Below are 13,821 nucleotides of genomic sequence, written 5' to 3' on the forward strand. Positions count from 1 at the left end.
TAAGTCTTTCACTTGCGAGGCGAATTGCATTACCGTGATAGGCTCTGTCATTACTTTCTGTTATTAAGTCTTCGTTTCTGACGTACAATTATCCTTATCGTCCTGGACCCAATCGCTTCAGATAATTCCAACAAGTATCATCAGCGTCAATGAAGCTTAGTCACTAAATGACAATCGTTTTTATTAAAAGTGTAACCTGTCAATTCCTGGTACTAGCATAAAAAATATTTGTGTCTTGAAGATTAACAATTTCTACGTTAAAAATACCACAACAGTGTTGAATAAATGTCAACTTACATCGTGCAAAGCTGTCTACCTGCAAAAATAAACTTATATATGTACGAGGTCTAGTTTGAAAATTGCTTTCATTTTGCATTCCTGGAATCCCCACGACGTCGACGCGGCGTGGCGCACAACACTCGGTCTTATTGTTTTTGTTCCTGGCCTTAAAGGGAGGGTGTCGTCGGAACTGCACGTGTGCGACGTCGACTTTCTTGTTTACAAACAATGTATTTCAGGTATGATATCTACATGCATCAATTCAACATAGCTGCAACATTTAAATTTTACGATATTCATTGTTAACAAACATGTTTTAACTTTCATCAGTCGCCAACGTACCCTAGATACAGTGTTTACATCGGTCGTAGGGGTCCCTGGCAACCTTTGAGTAGACACCCTCCCTTTAACTTTACATCGGTAGTTGTTATTGTGAGCTATCCAGAACAATAACAAACAAAAAGGGTACATCATTTCATCAACTTGTGAGAGATGCTAGATAAGCTAACTCTAATTTGAAGTTCCTTGCCACGGCTTCCCCATCGTTATGTGAAGGATGATTATGAGTCGACGCTGTAGAGACCAGTTTACAAGCATGCATTCAACAGAACCACAGTTTCTCGATGACGAAATCAACCCTTTTGCACGTTTCCGATTTTTATAAGTTTTACCTCCATGTAACAGTCTCTTATACATTCGCTGTCTGTTCTCACAAATCGGATGCTCAGCTTTTCGGACTGAGATAATGAACTCACTTTGCCAAACGATGTAAATTAGTGTACTGTGACGTCATGGCGTAGCAGATTCTGGTATGCAAATGATTTGTTCCGAGCTTATCTTTATAACAAAATATTATCCAGTTCATAGACTTAAACACGGAAATCGCACAGTCTGAAATAGAGGCCCATGTATGGCGATAGGAGTTCAGACGAGAGCTGACCTACAGATGTAATTTGCATATAATGCACCTTCAGGTGTTTTTGTTACATTTATTCCTTGTTATTACTATTGAAAAGATGCTCTGTTGGTGTGACTCAGTATGTGCAATATTTAGTGTGTAGTATAGCACAGAATGTGTAATGTGACAGTGCAATGTGTGGTGTGTAGTGTGCGAAGGAGGAGCAATTGAAACAGAAGTTGCAATGTGCAGTGTGAAACAGAAGGTACAACGTAACACAAGGTGCAATGTGTGGTGTGACACACAATATGCAATGTGTGATGTGACACAGGGGAAATGTGACACACGATGCAGAGTGTAGTGTGATACAGGTGCAATGTGTAGTGTTTAGTGTGACACGGAGATGCAATGAAACAGTGCAATAAGTAGTGTAGTGAGATACAGAAGAGTCAATGTAACATAATGTGCAATGTGTAGTGTGACACAGAAGCTGGTGCAATGTGACGCACAAAGCGCAATGTGTCTGCGTGTTTTCACTAGTATCATTGGGATCTAACTAAGTGAAAATCAATGAATCTAGAATGATTTGCATATAAAAATAGTATCTTATCAGTGAGTTCTCATGATATTTTTTTATTTCTTCAGTTTGACATGGATTCTCTTATTGGGGCGTGTTGGCGTTGTGGCCGTGCAGGGACTGTCAAGTGTCCGCAGTGTGATTTTGGGTCTGTACTGTCGTAGAAAGTGTATGAAAGAAGACAAGTTTAGACATGAGGTCAGTATCATAGTAGTCTAAAATTCTCTTAAATTGTAAAACCTTCGGTCAACTCTTAAATTGTAAATCCTTCGGTCAAAACGAAGGCCGTTTGTTTGATGTGCGAAGGCCACTCATCTCTGGCTTCAATCCTTACCATGGCGATTGATTATATAATATGTATGTCTTATTTGTAAGATTACATTAAAATAAAATGTAATGCATTTTAAATCTATGCCCAGCAAAAGTAAAAGTAGGTTGGTCAATCAACATGGATTATTAGTGCTGAGATTGAGCACAACACTTTTATGGCGAGGGGAACGACGATAACAACTTTGGGGTTGATGGAATAAATAGAAGCTGCTGCACAAAGAGAGTCATGAAAGGCAGTTGCTCTTGCTTTTGAAAAAATGAACGGGACAGAAAGTTTAAAAAAGTGAGGAATTCTGAAAAGAAATAAGCTCTACAAACTCCTCAGATATGCCACACATTTAAACCACATATTGCATATATCCTAAGTTTCGACCACTCTTACAAGGTATAATGTTCCGTCCTTAGCCTTTCTTTGTCAAGTGGCGTGGTAGCCACCACTACTCTACTGATTTATTGGAAGTCAAAACTATTTGTTGTAAAACTCTTAGGAAATTACAGCATTTGTTAGAGATTAAGTCTGTTCGGTATTGAAAGATAAAGAAGACGGGGTGGTGCACAAGACATGCCACGCCATGGCATCAACTTTTAGGTTCGTCAGAGATTCTTGAGAAGCTCTTTGAGTTTTAAGTAGGCTACTGGTTATACGCAGTCACATTGTCTTGTCTATTTCAGATCGAGTGCAAATTTGCAATGAAAGTTCATGAATGCGGGCACTGTCACAGGAAAACATCCACAACAAAACAATGCTCTGGTTGTTCAGTGGAATGGTACTGTGACAAGGACTGCCAAATGAAAGACTGGCGAAAACACAAGACCAAATGTTTAGATGTACAAGATGATATCGTCCAACTGTCTCAATTTCCGGATGATAAGGCCCAGCTTGCAAGGGTAGACTCTGTCCCAAAATATGTTGGCGTCTATTACTGGGGTAACTCACCAGCAGTTGATCTGTTAAAACTACAACAGAACGAATGGAGTGGTGGCGATTACTCTGACAAATTGTCTCTTCTTCTTGCTGGGGTAGGAGACCTGAGAAACGTCATCAAGACTGTAGCCTCGCTTCCAAAAGAGTTTAAAGGTCGAATTGAATTCAACTTGAATGACTGTGATGCTCACGTACTGGCTAAGAACGTATTGTTCTTGTATATGATGTTCACAGCAGATGATGTCAACTACACGTCAGACACCTTAGTTCAATTATGGTATTCATTGTGCATCACTGAAGAACACAACCAGAGTTTGGCAAATGCCCTCAAAGAATTAATGAAGATTGACGAAAAGATGTTGGCAAAAATGACGTCAGATAAGCTAAATATTTCAGTAAATAATCTTAAAGAGTTGAAGACTGTCTGGGCTGCTTGGTTGACTTCATCAGAAAGGGGTGGGCCTGAGTCCCATATCCGCGATCAATTCCAAGCCATGAAAACGATCTACCCGGATACCGAATCTGCATGGTCAATTTATATTGGTGGCGTCCCTGAGCGCCATCGCGAATCACTGCAAGAATGGTGGGAAACTGGTATGATGCTGTCGTCTGCCGACAGAAAAGTAAACCAGACGGTTTGTCAAAATGTTACACTGTTGATCAAAAATCCTCTTCATGATAAATCGCTAATGATGCAATTATCAGACAATTCACAGACAAGGTTTATAGCCCAGATGTTCAACCAGGAACCACTGATATATACCATTGGCTCGGATATATCCCCTTTTTGTGGTTGGGATTACTTGGAGGCCAGTTCTCACTATGGTGCAAATTGCGTTGCACAAATGTACAGTACCTATATATCTTCTTTGATGAATAGTTTCATATGTCACTTGAAGGCTGGTCACGCGTTTTTCCGAGTTCTTCTCGGTAGCTGTTTTCAGCTTCAAGATAAGTTCGAATTGAACAAGTATGATCGTATCACCACATCCAATCTAGCTGCTTATTACGGTTTGCCAGCTATCCTGGATTTTTTCAAACCATTTCTAAACAGTTCAAACTCTAATGCAGTTCTCATCACAGAACTGATGAATTGGATAGATTTTTTGAAGACCACAGACCCAAATCCAATCCCTAAAGACTATTTTATGGGACCTTTCCAATTTCAATCTGCCGTAGCAAAGGACACAGGTATTCCGTTCAGCGATTTTGGATTCTACGTCTCGACGGCTGCGTACAAAGAGTATCATGACATGGTGACACCATTGGTAAAGTATCTCAGAGCAGTTTTCCTGATGCATCGTATCAGGAAGTCTGGAGAGCTACCTCGACGGAAGGATATCCCAAAATTCAAGGACATCTTGGAGCATGATGGACTCAAGCTGCGTGATTTCAGGCTCGAGCTGAACCGAGTAATGCCACACAAATGGAAAATAAATAAACGACGGGTTACCCAGCTAAATGGTTATGAGAGAAATTTAGAGTGGACTTTCTCTAAGGTACAGCATGACGACGATAAAAACAAGTGAATATCTTCAATGCAAGCTCCGATAGACCTAGACTAAGACAAGTATTTGATGATATGTTTGATTGGTGAAACCTATTTATTACCTATGTCCATTACTTTAGTGTACTGAACAGCCTCGATGGCGGCGTATTTTCCACATTACTCTAAGAATGAGTTTGAGAACATATGTACGTTGAAGACCTGTCTAAAGTCCTTTAACCTTCCGTCTGAGAATACAGGGCCCAACGTAGAATCTCAAACAACAATGTTGATAGACAACATTCTCGAAGATAGAGATTATTTTAATTTCTCATGATCATATTGGGTGACCGAACATCCTAAAAGTTTGAGGACTAAAAGAGGTAATTGCGATGGCATTGACCTCAAGCAGCCAGGAAGAGTTTTGTATTCATCAGCTGACCGTGAAATTAGCGTCATGCTTCTTCAAGAGATGTTCACCTTCACGTGTTGACACAGTTTTAAATCATAGACAGTAGGTGGGCGTGAACTATGCCTCAAAATATTACTGATAACAGAGGATTTACTTATAACTTTGACGCTCCTGTCGAGGGTCGCGTCCATTTCATGTTCGATGATGGTATTTGCTGAACTTTGTTGTAGCGTATTATATAGGAAGTTGGCCTGGACAAATAGTATTTTCTCCTGTAAGAAGAATAGTTACCACTCCTTAAGCTGTACCTTGTGTGGATTTTAAGTATCTTGTTCTGACTGTAAATTAAGATCTTTTTCTTGTTTCGCTCCCAAAATAATGTCAAGGAGGAAGAAGAAAATGTACTTGTTTTATAGAAAAAATGCAAATATTATCAAAGGCACGGCGATTGTTCCTTCAATTAATTATGTGAAATAACGTGGCTTGCTCTCTAATCAATCTTAAAATTCAGAATAGTGATTGCAGAGGATTCCATTATCATTTCACAAGGGTATTTGTATAATTGTGCCGATTATCTTAGGAGATGTTTAGCATAATTGTGCGGCGTTTAAGGTCATAATTTGTGTCATATTCCTTGCTTTGGTACCTGATAGGTAAATTTTGTTATTGAAAATTCAAATTAACAAAAGAGTATCATTAGATTAAAATTAAATATGCAACTTTGACCTTATACGATAGCTTCACTGAGTTGCCATTGATATTGACAATTCATGGCCATGCTTAACGGGTGTAGCATGGTAGCAGGCTACGGGTACCCATTCCGGACACCTGGTACCACCACTTATGATTATATTCATGGTTCAAGATTGTCCTTCATTACCTTGTAAATATTTTCTTTTTGATATTTTAATACGAAAGGACCTGGTAATTTATTACCTTGTATGATTTGGATTATTGATTTTGTTTTGCGTCATATTGGTAATTAGCTGATGCAGAAGTGCTAGATGACTTTCATTTGTGTTATATTATTGTATCTTCACCGTAGAGAGCATGTTTCATCAACTTTTATCAAGTCTATCCAGAGATATATTCATAATTAGTGAAGTCCGTTAAATGTACAAATAAGGTAATAGCTGATGTAAAAATGCTAAAAGCCTTAATCAAAATTATATTGCGATATTTTCAATCTACACAGCAAATGTTGTCAACTTTCGTTGAGTCAATCCAGATATATAACCTTAATGAGGCAAAATCGTTAAACATGCAAAATAGAAATTAGTTGATGCAAATGGACTTTCATTACTGTCGTATTATGGTATTTGAATGTACAAAGTAAGTTTCATCAACTTTTGTTAAGGCTGGTATGGTAATATATTCCCATTTGGGAAAGTTCGTTTTATGCACCAATTAGTAAGACGCTAATTTAAAAATGCAATGTGACTTTCATTTCTTCATCAAATTTGGTCAGTCAGATATATAATCCTTATATTAAAAGTGCGTTAAATATGCAAATGATTTTTGCCATGCCCATAAAACCTGTACATGACATTGAAATCTGTCATATGTTTCCTTGATTAATATCTGTAAAGACGATTCATCAAATATGATACTGTCTTTGTTAGAATATCTGATTTCGGAAGAAATTATCATGCAAATTAGTATTAATTATGCAAGCCATATTCATTGAGAAGCTAATCACTTCTTGCCGTTCCTAAAAAATATGTACTAGATTTGAATCCTATCTGATAGGCTGTTCTTGACATATCGCTCCATCAGACAGAGAAACATAAAGACACACATATAGAAATCAGTAGATGTATTACATTAGCTCACGTTTATAAACAGTGAGTTAATAGTGCTGATCGTTTCAATTTGTGGCCGGTTTTTGTTTTCAAGAGCCTCCACTTTGTCACTCCTACATTAGTCAACAAAGACCCGCTGTAACATTGCAGCATTCGCCAAGAACAGGTGAGGACAGTGGTCATGAAACGCCTTCTAAACCTCCTCCCAATAGTGTAACGCCTTTCCAATCCCCTCGCGGATGATTTCGGGTGTTTGAAGATGACCTATAGAAATTAACTTGATCCATTGTAAAGATTGCCAGCAGACATAACTTCCTGTGATTCACTAACCCTGTTTATACTCTAAATTTTGAAGTAATCGTTTGTCTTGCGTTGTATTGTTTTACACGTGTTAAAGTAATTATAAATGACAGGTTGACGTTTACTCAAACTACACTAAGTTGAAAGATCGTGTCATCCTATATTTTCCGACGTATTCGTATTTATTTATTTAAAGCTGTATGCCAAGTCATTCATTTATTATAATATGTTGAAAAAATGTACAATTTCTAGAAGAGATACAACACAGCCGAGAGCAGAGTAGAGTTGAATTGAAAATTTCAGATTTAGAAATTGAATCTTCATAGCTGCTGTTTGGTAATAAAGATCGAAAGTATTGCTAACAAGCGAAAACTTTGTGTCAACTTCAGTTACTGAAAGCATTATGATCCCAGAATGGTACCTCAACCCAGAGATCGTAAAGGAAGAGACGTAATAGACACATGGAATACATGGTGGAGAATCTGGGTATCCAGGCGACCTCAATAAGAAGTTCTGGCAAACCATAGCGATAACGACCAGCATAGCGGACTCAAATATGGAATTTTCCAGGCTAGAGAACAGGAACTGATGCAGACTGCATGCTAATGACTACCAACGAGGAATGCACGCATGCATTCTGGTATGGGCATTTCAACAAATAAGGGTTAAACGAGTCAGTGTGCATGTTTTTTGTACAGAAACGTCCCACTGAAAGCGAGAAGGGCATGTCTCTGACGTATGATGTTTCTATTAGCTGCATAGCTAATATTGATAGCGACTACTGTACTTACAACGAAACAAAACCAGTATCAAAAGACGGCTACATTGACCCTGTGATACAGAAAACTGGAAACTCTTTCGTCAATCCTCAGCGTCATTTCATTTGAAGCTTGAAACATTTCTTTCCACTTGTTACCTTCGATGAGGACTCACACCTGTTAGAACATTATCTATTGTTCACCTATAAATGAAATGTGCATTACTCGTCTATTGTGAGTCATACTGATCGATTCTTCTCAACTGAACTACCCCAGCGCTGGTAAACGTTGACTTGCTGTACCTTTGTGTGTGCTGGCAACCGTAATTGGGAATTAAATTCCACATTTTAACTTCAAGCCTCCTTAAGTTATTTTTGAAAGATAGTTCGGCATACTTCCTTGTAGTAAATAATTGTCAAACCGCAAAAAATTGCTATCGCACTAGGGTGTCAATCGCTTACTATGGTGCTAGGTACTTGTATCATGTGTATAGTATGGACTTCAAGAGCTCGGTCGCTTCGCTCTCGCACGATCTCATACAAAAGTGCGCCGCAAGCGTTTGGGAGTGTGACTTCGCTCAACGACATGTCTGTTCCTACCGCCAGCGGCGCACTTTACTTTGATTATTTAAATTACGTCAGCGAAGCGAACGAGGTCTGAAAAGCGAGACTGCTAGTATCACTGCTTATCGGACATACCAGTGACTGATAAATAACGCCATTCGTTCACTGCCCCCTTTTTTGTAGTCGCGATTGAATCCGCCATTTTCCTACCTGGTGAAATTATAAACTATCAAGATATTTTAGTGTCCGTAGGAACGAGTTTCCGCGGTATTTCAGGTAGGTTCAAGGTTCTCTATTGTTGTATTCCCGTGGCTGTGCCTGATCACTATTGCGACCGTAGATCAGAATAATGAAACAAAACAGTGGTCATGGACCAGTTATTATTTGGGAAAATAGAGGGTGTTTTACTATGGGAGTTTTGGTTCGTTTGTGTTCGTAGTGAAGCCGACCTAATAGCGCTGTTCACGGTTACAGGTTTGTTACTAAATATAGCTCTTCGAGCACGACATCGACACAGTTGCTTGAAATGCGGACAAATTTTATCACTGTTGAATGCTCGGCTGTTTTTGCAGCTTGTACTCTGAGTCGTAAATATGTCTTTTAGTATTCGTTGTTATGCTATTAGTTACCTACTATTATATATTTTCGTCATTCTTACTTGCGTAATTTTCAAAAGCGAAATCTAATAATGCTATCAATTTTTTCATATAAATAATAGAACAATGGCGTCAACTGCGAACACCTATTAATTATTCATGAGCACCACTTCCGCATCGACACGCAGTCTCTCTATATCTAATCGACGTCGACACCAGACTGAAATATATAACACTATTGCCGCCGGTTTGTAGCAGATTTGCCAAATATATAGTACACATATACACGAAAACGTTTAAGTATTTTACTAAGACAGGAAAGAAATTATGTAAATTCAATCTCAATCATGCTGACACAGGCAAGCGATCATGTCCTAATCACGCATAAATCACGTAAAATTTGTGATAAGGCTTTTATTACAAGGTTTACAAGTTTGATTTTCATTACACATATATTTCGAACAATTTCTTGCGAATTGCTGTGCAGTCAAAGGTCAGCGATATTATGGAATACTATAAAGACAATTCATAATTCTCTGTACAGAAGCAAGTTGTTAGAGTAATAATACCTTTTAACTTTGATAGCTAAGAATTTTTTAACACATGCAAAAATATCAAAAGATTGTAGAGAAGAAACCTTTCAGTTTATTTTCTTAGAAATGTGACGTTATTGAAGGAGTAAAGGTCGAAGAACAGACCATTAACCCTTTAAGCGCCAAAAGTCTATTTTTGTCCTCGTTAGAAAATAAACCCCAGTCAGTTTTTCTCAGATTTTTGCCAAAATTTTGAGAAAAAATGTAACAAATGAAGTGTGATGTCCATTTGGTCAAAAATTATCAAAAATTTACAGAAAAATTCATAAAAATTGGTAAAATTTTACAATAAAATTTTGGCGGAAGAAAATTACAGCGCTCAAAGGGTTAATGTGTCTGTGTATAGAAGGGGCGAGTAGAAAACAAAACTTGACAGGCGATGTCTCACTTACCCTCTGTGCAAATGGTTAAATGAATCGAAGTTCATGCTGTAGGTAGCAGGTGGCACTTTTTGTGAATAAATGTGATGTCACGGGTAGAGGTAACGTTTGTGCAGTCACAGTACAAATCTTAATTGCCTACGGTCATTGCATCCACTTTCCCTGGACATAAAAACTGGAGAGCAGTGTAAAGTTATAATTCCTTCTAAAATAACAATGATTCATTTTCTATCTGATCGCAGAAATTCTGACACAATTGGCCGACAGTGTGTAGGTGACCCAGCTCAGACTTACACAAATCGTTATATTTTACGTATGTTATAATGTAGAGTTTTTACTCTCACTCAGTTGAAATCGTTGTATTCAGCTACATCGAAGCGACAATGTACAGTTAAGCTAATTTGATTAAAATGACAAAAAGAAATTCTGTGCCATTTCTGTGCTACTTTTATCCGTCCTACTTTATAAATCTTGATTGAAATACTTTTCCTCAACGAAATACTTGTAGATTAGCGTTTCAAATATTGAAGAAAATGGATGAAACGTTTAATTATCGATGAATAGAGAATTCCTATTATATTTTACGGTACATGCAATATGTTTGATTGATTTGTTTCAGGTTTTAAAAGAATTATGGATTCTCTGATTGGTGCGTGTTGGCGTTGTAGAGGCACGGGTAAAGTGAAGTGCCCTCAATGTGACTTTGGTCTGTATTGTGGTAAGAAGTGTTTAAAAGACGACGAATTTCGACATGAGGTGTGTGGGCCGCAAAGTTTTTTTTAACGTCATGCTTTTAAGAGACAAACTCGTCATTTTAAAATTATTTCGGTTATTTTGTTTATTAATGTGAGAAGTTGTTCATGTGTTGTTCTGCGTTCTGAAACACGCTGAGTCATAAATCATCAGAGCTCTACTTACACCTTGAGTGTAGACATCATATGCACATTTGCTGAGAATCACTTGTCGAAACATTTACTGTGATATCTACAAGCAGGGAAATAGATATCTGACGACCAGTATATTTCACCAAGTAAAAATATGTAGCCTTACTCTATGAACAAAAATGACCCAAGTAATTTATGAGATTGCGACTTTGTTACTTTAAATGTCGAACGAAAGATAAGGACCGTTACCAGAAACATATCGCTATTCCCCAAAGCCGTAGGCCGAGGGGTGTAATAGATGCGCTCAGTCATAATAGAGGTCTGTATTTACATATTTTTAAATTTGTTTTACGTTCATTTCCCCACATCAGATCGAATGTAAGTACGCCAAGAAAATGCGCTCATGTACTTTCTGTAGAAACACGTCATCGACAACGAAACAGTGTTCTGGCTGTCTAGTGGTACAATACTGCGACAAGGACTGCCAGAAGAAAGACTGGCGGAATCACAAGGACGTATGTTTGCAGCTGCAAGATCAAATTCTATACGTGGCGATGGCTAGGAAAGAGATTATACGCAAAAATGGATTAAACATAAATCTTGATGAAAGTGTCGGTACCTATTACTGGGGTAACACCCTGGCAATTGATCTGTTAAAACTACAACAGAATGAATGGAGTGGTGGCGATTATCCTGACAAATTGTCTCTTCTTCTTGCTGGTGTTGGTGACCTCAGAAACGTCATCAAGACTGTAGCCTCGCTTCCAAAAGAGTTTAAAGGTCGAATTGAATTCACTTTAAACGACTTAGATGCTCATATTCTGGCCAAGGACGTATTGTTTTTGTATATGATATTCACCGCAGACGACGCCAAGTTCACGTCAGACACCCTGGTTCAACTTTGGTATTCGGTATGCATCGTAGATGAACACAACCAATACCTGCTGACAATTCTAAGAATTCTATCGACCATCGATGTACAAACATTGGTCCAGAACACGTCTGGTAAGATAGATATCTCAGAGACAGATCTGAAGCAGTTGCAGTCAACCTGGGCAGCGTGGTTGAAGTCATTAGAAAACGGAGGTCCAAAAATCCATATCACCGAACAGAGGCGTGTAAGCATTGCTATAGATAGCAGATCTGCGGAAGGATGGCAGCTGTTCAGAGACTGCGTCCCTAAACGCCACGGCAAATCATTAGAAGAGTGGTACGAAAGCGGCATATTGCTGCCTTCTTCCGACCAAAGGAAGCGCGACGCAAAGTTTCAGAATGTTACGTTGCTGTGCAAAAATCTCCTGTATTATGACTCGGTGAAACAAGAAAACCGTAGAACAGAGTGGAAGATGTCGAATTTATTCGTAGACGAACAATTGATATATCCAATACAAGCTGACACAACACCTTTTAGAGGATGGGATTACATTGATGTGGCCTCTGAATCCAATGAAGATTGTATATCCACAATGTACCGCAACTATTTATCTGACATGATAGAGAAGTTCATTCTCACAGTACATGAAGATTGTGTGTCATTTCGAGTTCTACTCGGTGACTGTTTTCAACTGAAGACAAACTTTGAAATAAATACTTATGATCGCATTATAACATCCAATATTGCTGATTACTACGGAGTTCCGGCTGTTCTTGATTATTTCAAGTCATTCTTGAATTCAACAAATCCCCACTCTGTGATTACCACAGAATTGATGAATTGGGAGGAATGTATAAGTGCCATGGAGTTGAGTCCACTTAAACGTCTTGTAGAAATGAATCAAACCGAGAGGATACATTTAATCGTAAATGACACTGGTGTCCCCTTACTTTTACACAAAGACAGCAAGCCCAGAGGGAGAAATGCGCCTACTAGTGTTAGTGAATATTACTTGTCGCAGGCTACATACACAGAATACTGCGATATGAGCAAACCGTTTACATGTTATCTGAGAAGTGATTTCTTGGCGCATAAAATGAGGAATTCAGGAGAGCATCCTTCACGTGGGGATATCCCGAAGTTCAAAGATATCATTTGTTACAACGGACTCAAACTCCGCGATTTCACACGTGAACTGAATCGTATTATCCCTCATCGTTGGAAGATGAATATTCGACGGGTCTCTCAAATTGTAGGATTCATACGATCTCTGGAATGGACACTGTCCGGAGTTTAATTAGTGACGTAATCGCAGATATTTAACTTTTTAATCTTTTATTGCCATAACACTTCTCACACCTTTTGTAGGGTTAGCAATGGTTGTTACATGACAAAAAGTGATCAAAAACGACACCAAACCGATAACAAAATAGAAGCTGAATCATAATATAATACTTTCTTTCTAAATTTGTTCATCAAATATTCAACGGACTGTATTCAAAAGGCTCCGACTTTAGGCCTAAGTAAATATTATCATTTCTGTGATACCAAAGCACTCGTCAATAAAGTGGGCATTACAATCAGTGGGATTCATCTGCAATCATATGAAAAAAGAAAGCCTGTAGGTAGAATACGCTTCGGGGACAGAATTTCAGATCCTCAAAATTTTTCCGTTACTTTTCTTCTCTACCACGTGTAGGAGCTCATTTTGAAGCTCTTTCAGTAAGAAAAATTTTCGCCGCCTTAGGTTTGTGAAAATGGAAATTTTATTTTTTTTCCGTGGAATAAAACAGGCATCAAAGGGACCGTGGTTTGAAAAATGTCTTAGCTCTACTGGTGCGGCAAAAATGTCTGTGAAAAATATCCAATTTTATTCGTTATAGTAGTGACAACCCCCTTCCTAGGTCTAACGGTCCATCCCTACACGAATCTATGACTCAACATAACACAATGAGATGGCGTCTCCTGCGCATGACTATATTTATGTATGACACGTCAGACAACTCCCTACCCTTTTACACATTCGCCTTTCGATTTTGTTTAGAGCAAAAAAGCAACAGCATCTATAAGGTGCAACGTTCTATTCGGATTTCTCTGCAAAAGTAATAACTTGCAATCTAAGGTAGGCAATTTTTACTTGGTCATTATGCGCATTGGTAATTGT

At 38.3% G+C, this 13,821-nt stretch overlaps 2 protein-coding genes across 2 annotated transcripts; both read left to right on the top strand.

Annotated features, from left to right (window-relative positions):
* The first annotated feature begins 1,727 nt into the window (after positions 1-1,727).
* On the top strand, positions 1,728-6,452 carry LOC139147864 (uncharacterized). Its single transcript, XM_070719081.1, has 2 exons — positions 1,728-1,952; positions 2,757-6,452. The coding sequence occupies exons 1-2, from the start codon at positions 1,800-1,802 to the stop codon at positions 4,536-4,538; spliced, it is 1,935 nt and encodes a 644-aa protein (XP_070575182.1). The 5' UTR covers positions 1,728-1,799; the 3' UTR covers positions 4,539-6,452.
* Positions 6,453-8,406: 1,954 nt separating this feature from the next.
* On the top strand, positions 8,407-13,462 carry LOC139118902 (uncharacterized). The gene is made up of 3 exons (XM_070682468.1): positions 8,407-8,606; positions 10,519-10,655; positions 11,155-13,462. Exons 2-3 carry the CDS (start codon positions 10,533-10,535, stop codon positions 12,952-12,954), a joined length of 1,923 nt encoding a protein of 640 aa, XP_070538569.1. The 5' UTR covers positions 8,407-8,606; positions 10,519-10,532; the 3' UTR covers positions 12,955-13,462.
* Positions 13,463-13,821: the final 359 nt, after the last annotated feature.

This window comes from Ptychodera flava, chromosome 2 (genome assembly GCF_041260155.1).
Source record: "Ptychodera flava strain L36383 chromosome 2, AS_Pfla_20210202, whole genome shotgun sequence".
Taxonomy (NCBI): Eukaryota; Metazoa; Hemichordata; class Enteropneusta; family Ptychoderidae; genus Ptychodera; species Ptychodera flava.

What these genes read in the sequence shown, in the direction of transcription:
- LOC139118902 (XM_070682468.1), top strand. Translation starts at nt 10,533, where the DNA reads ATGGATTCTCTGATTGGTGCGTGTTGGCGTTGTAGAGGCACGGGTAAA. An exon ending in ACGACGAATTTCGACATGAG is followed by an intron (nt 10,656 to 11,154) that starts GTGTGTGGGCCG and finishes TCCCCACATCAG; the next exon opens with ATCGAATGTAAGTACGCCAA.
- LOC139147864 (XM_070719081.1), top strand. Translation starts at nt 1,800, where the DNA reads ATGATATTTTTTTATTTCTTCAGTTTGACATGGATTCTCTTATTGGGG. An exon ending in AAGACAAGTTTAGACATGAG is followed by an intron (nt 1,953 to 2,756) that starts GTCAGTATCATA and finishes TGTCTATTTCAG; the next exon opens with ATCGAGTGCAAATTTGCAAT.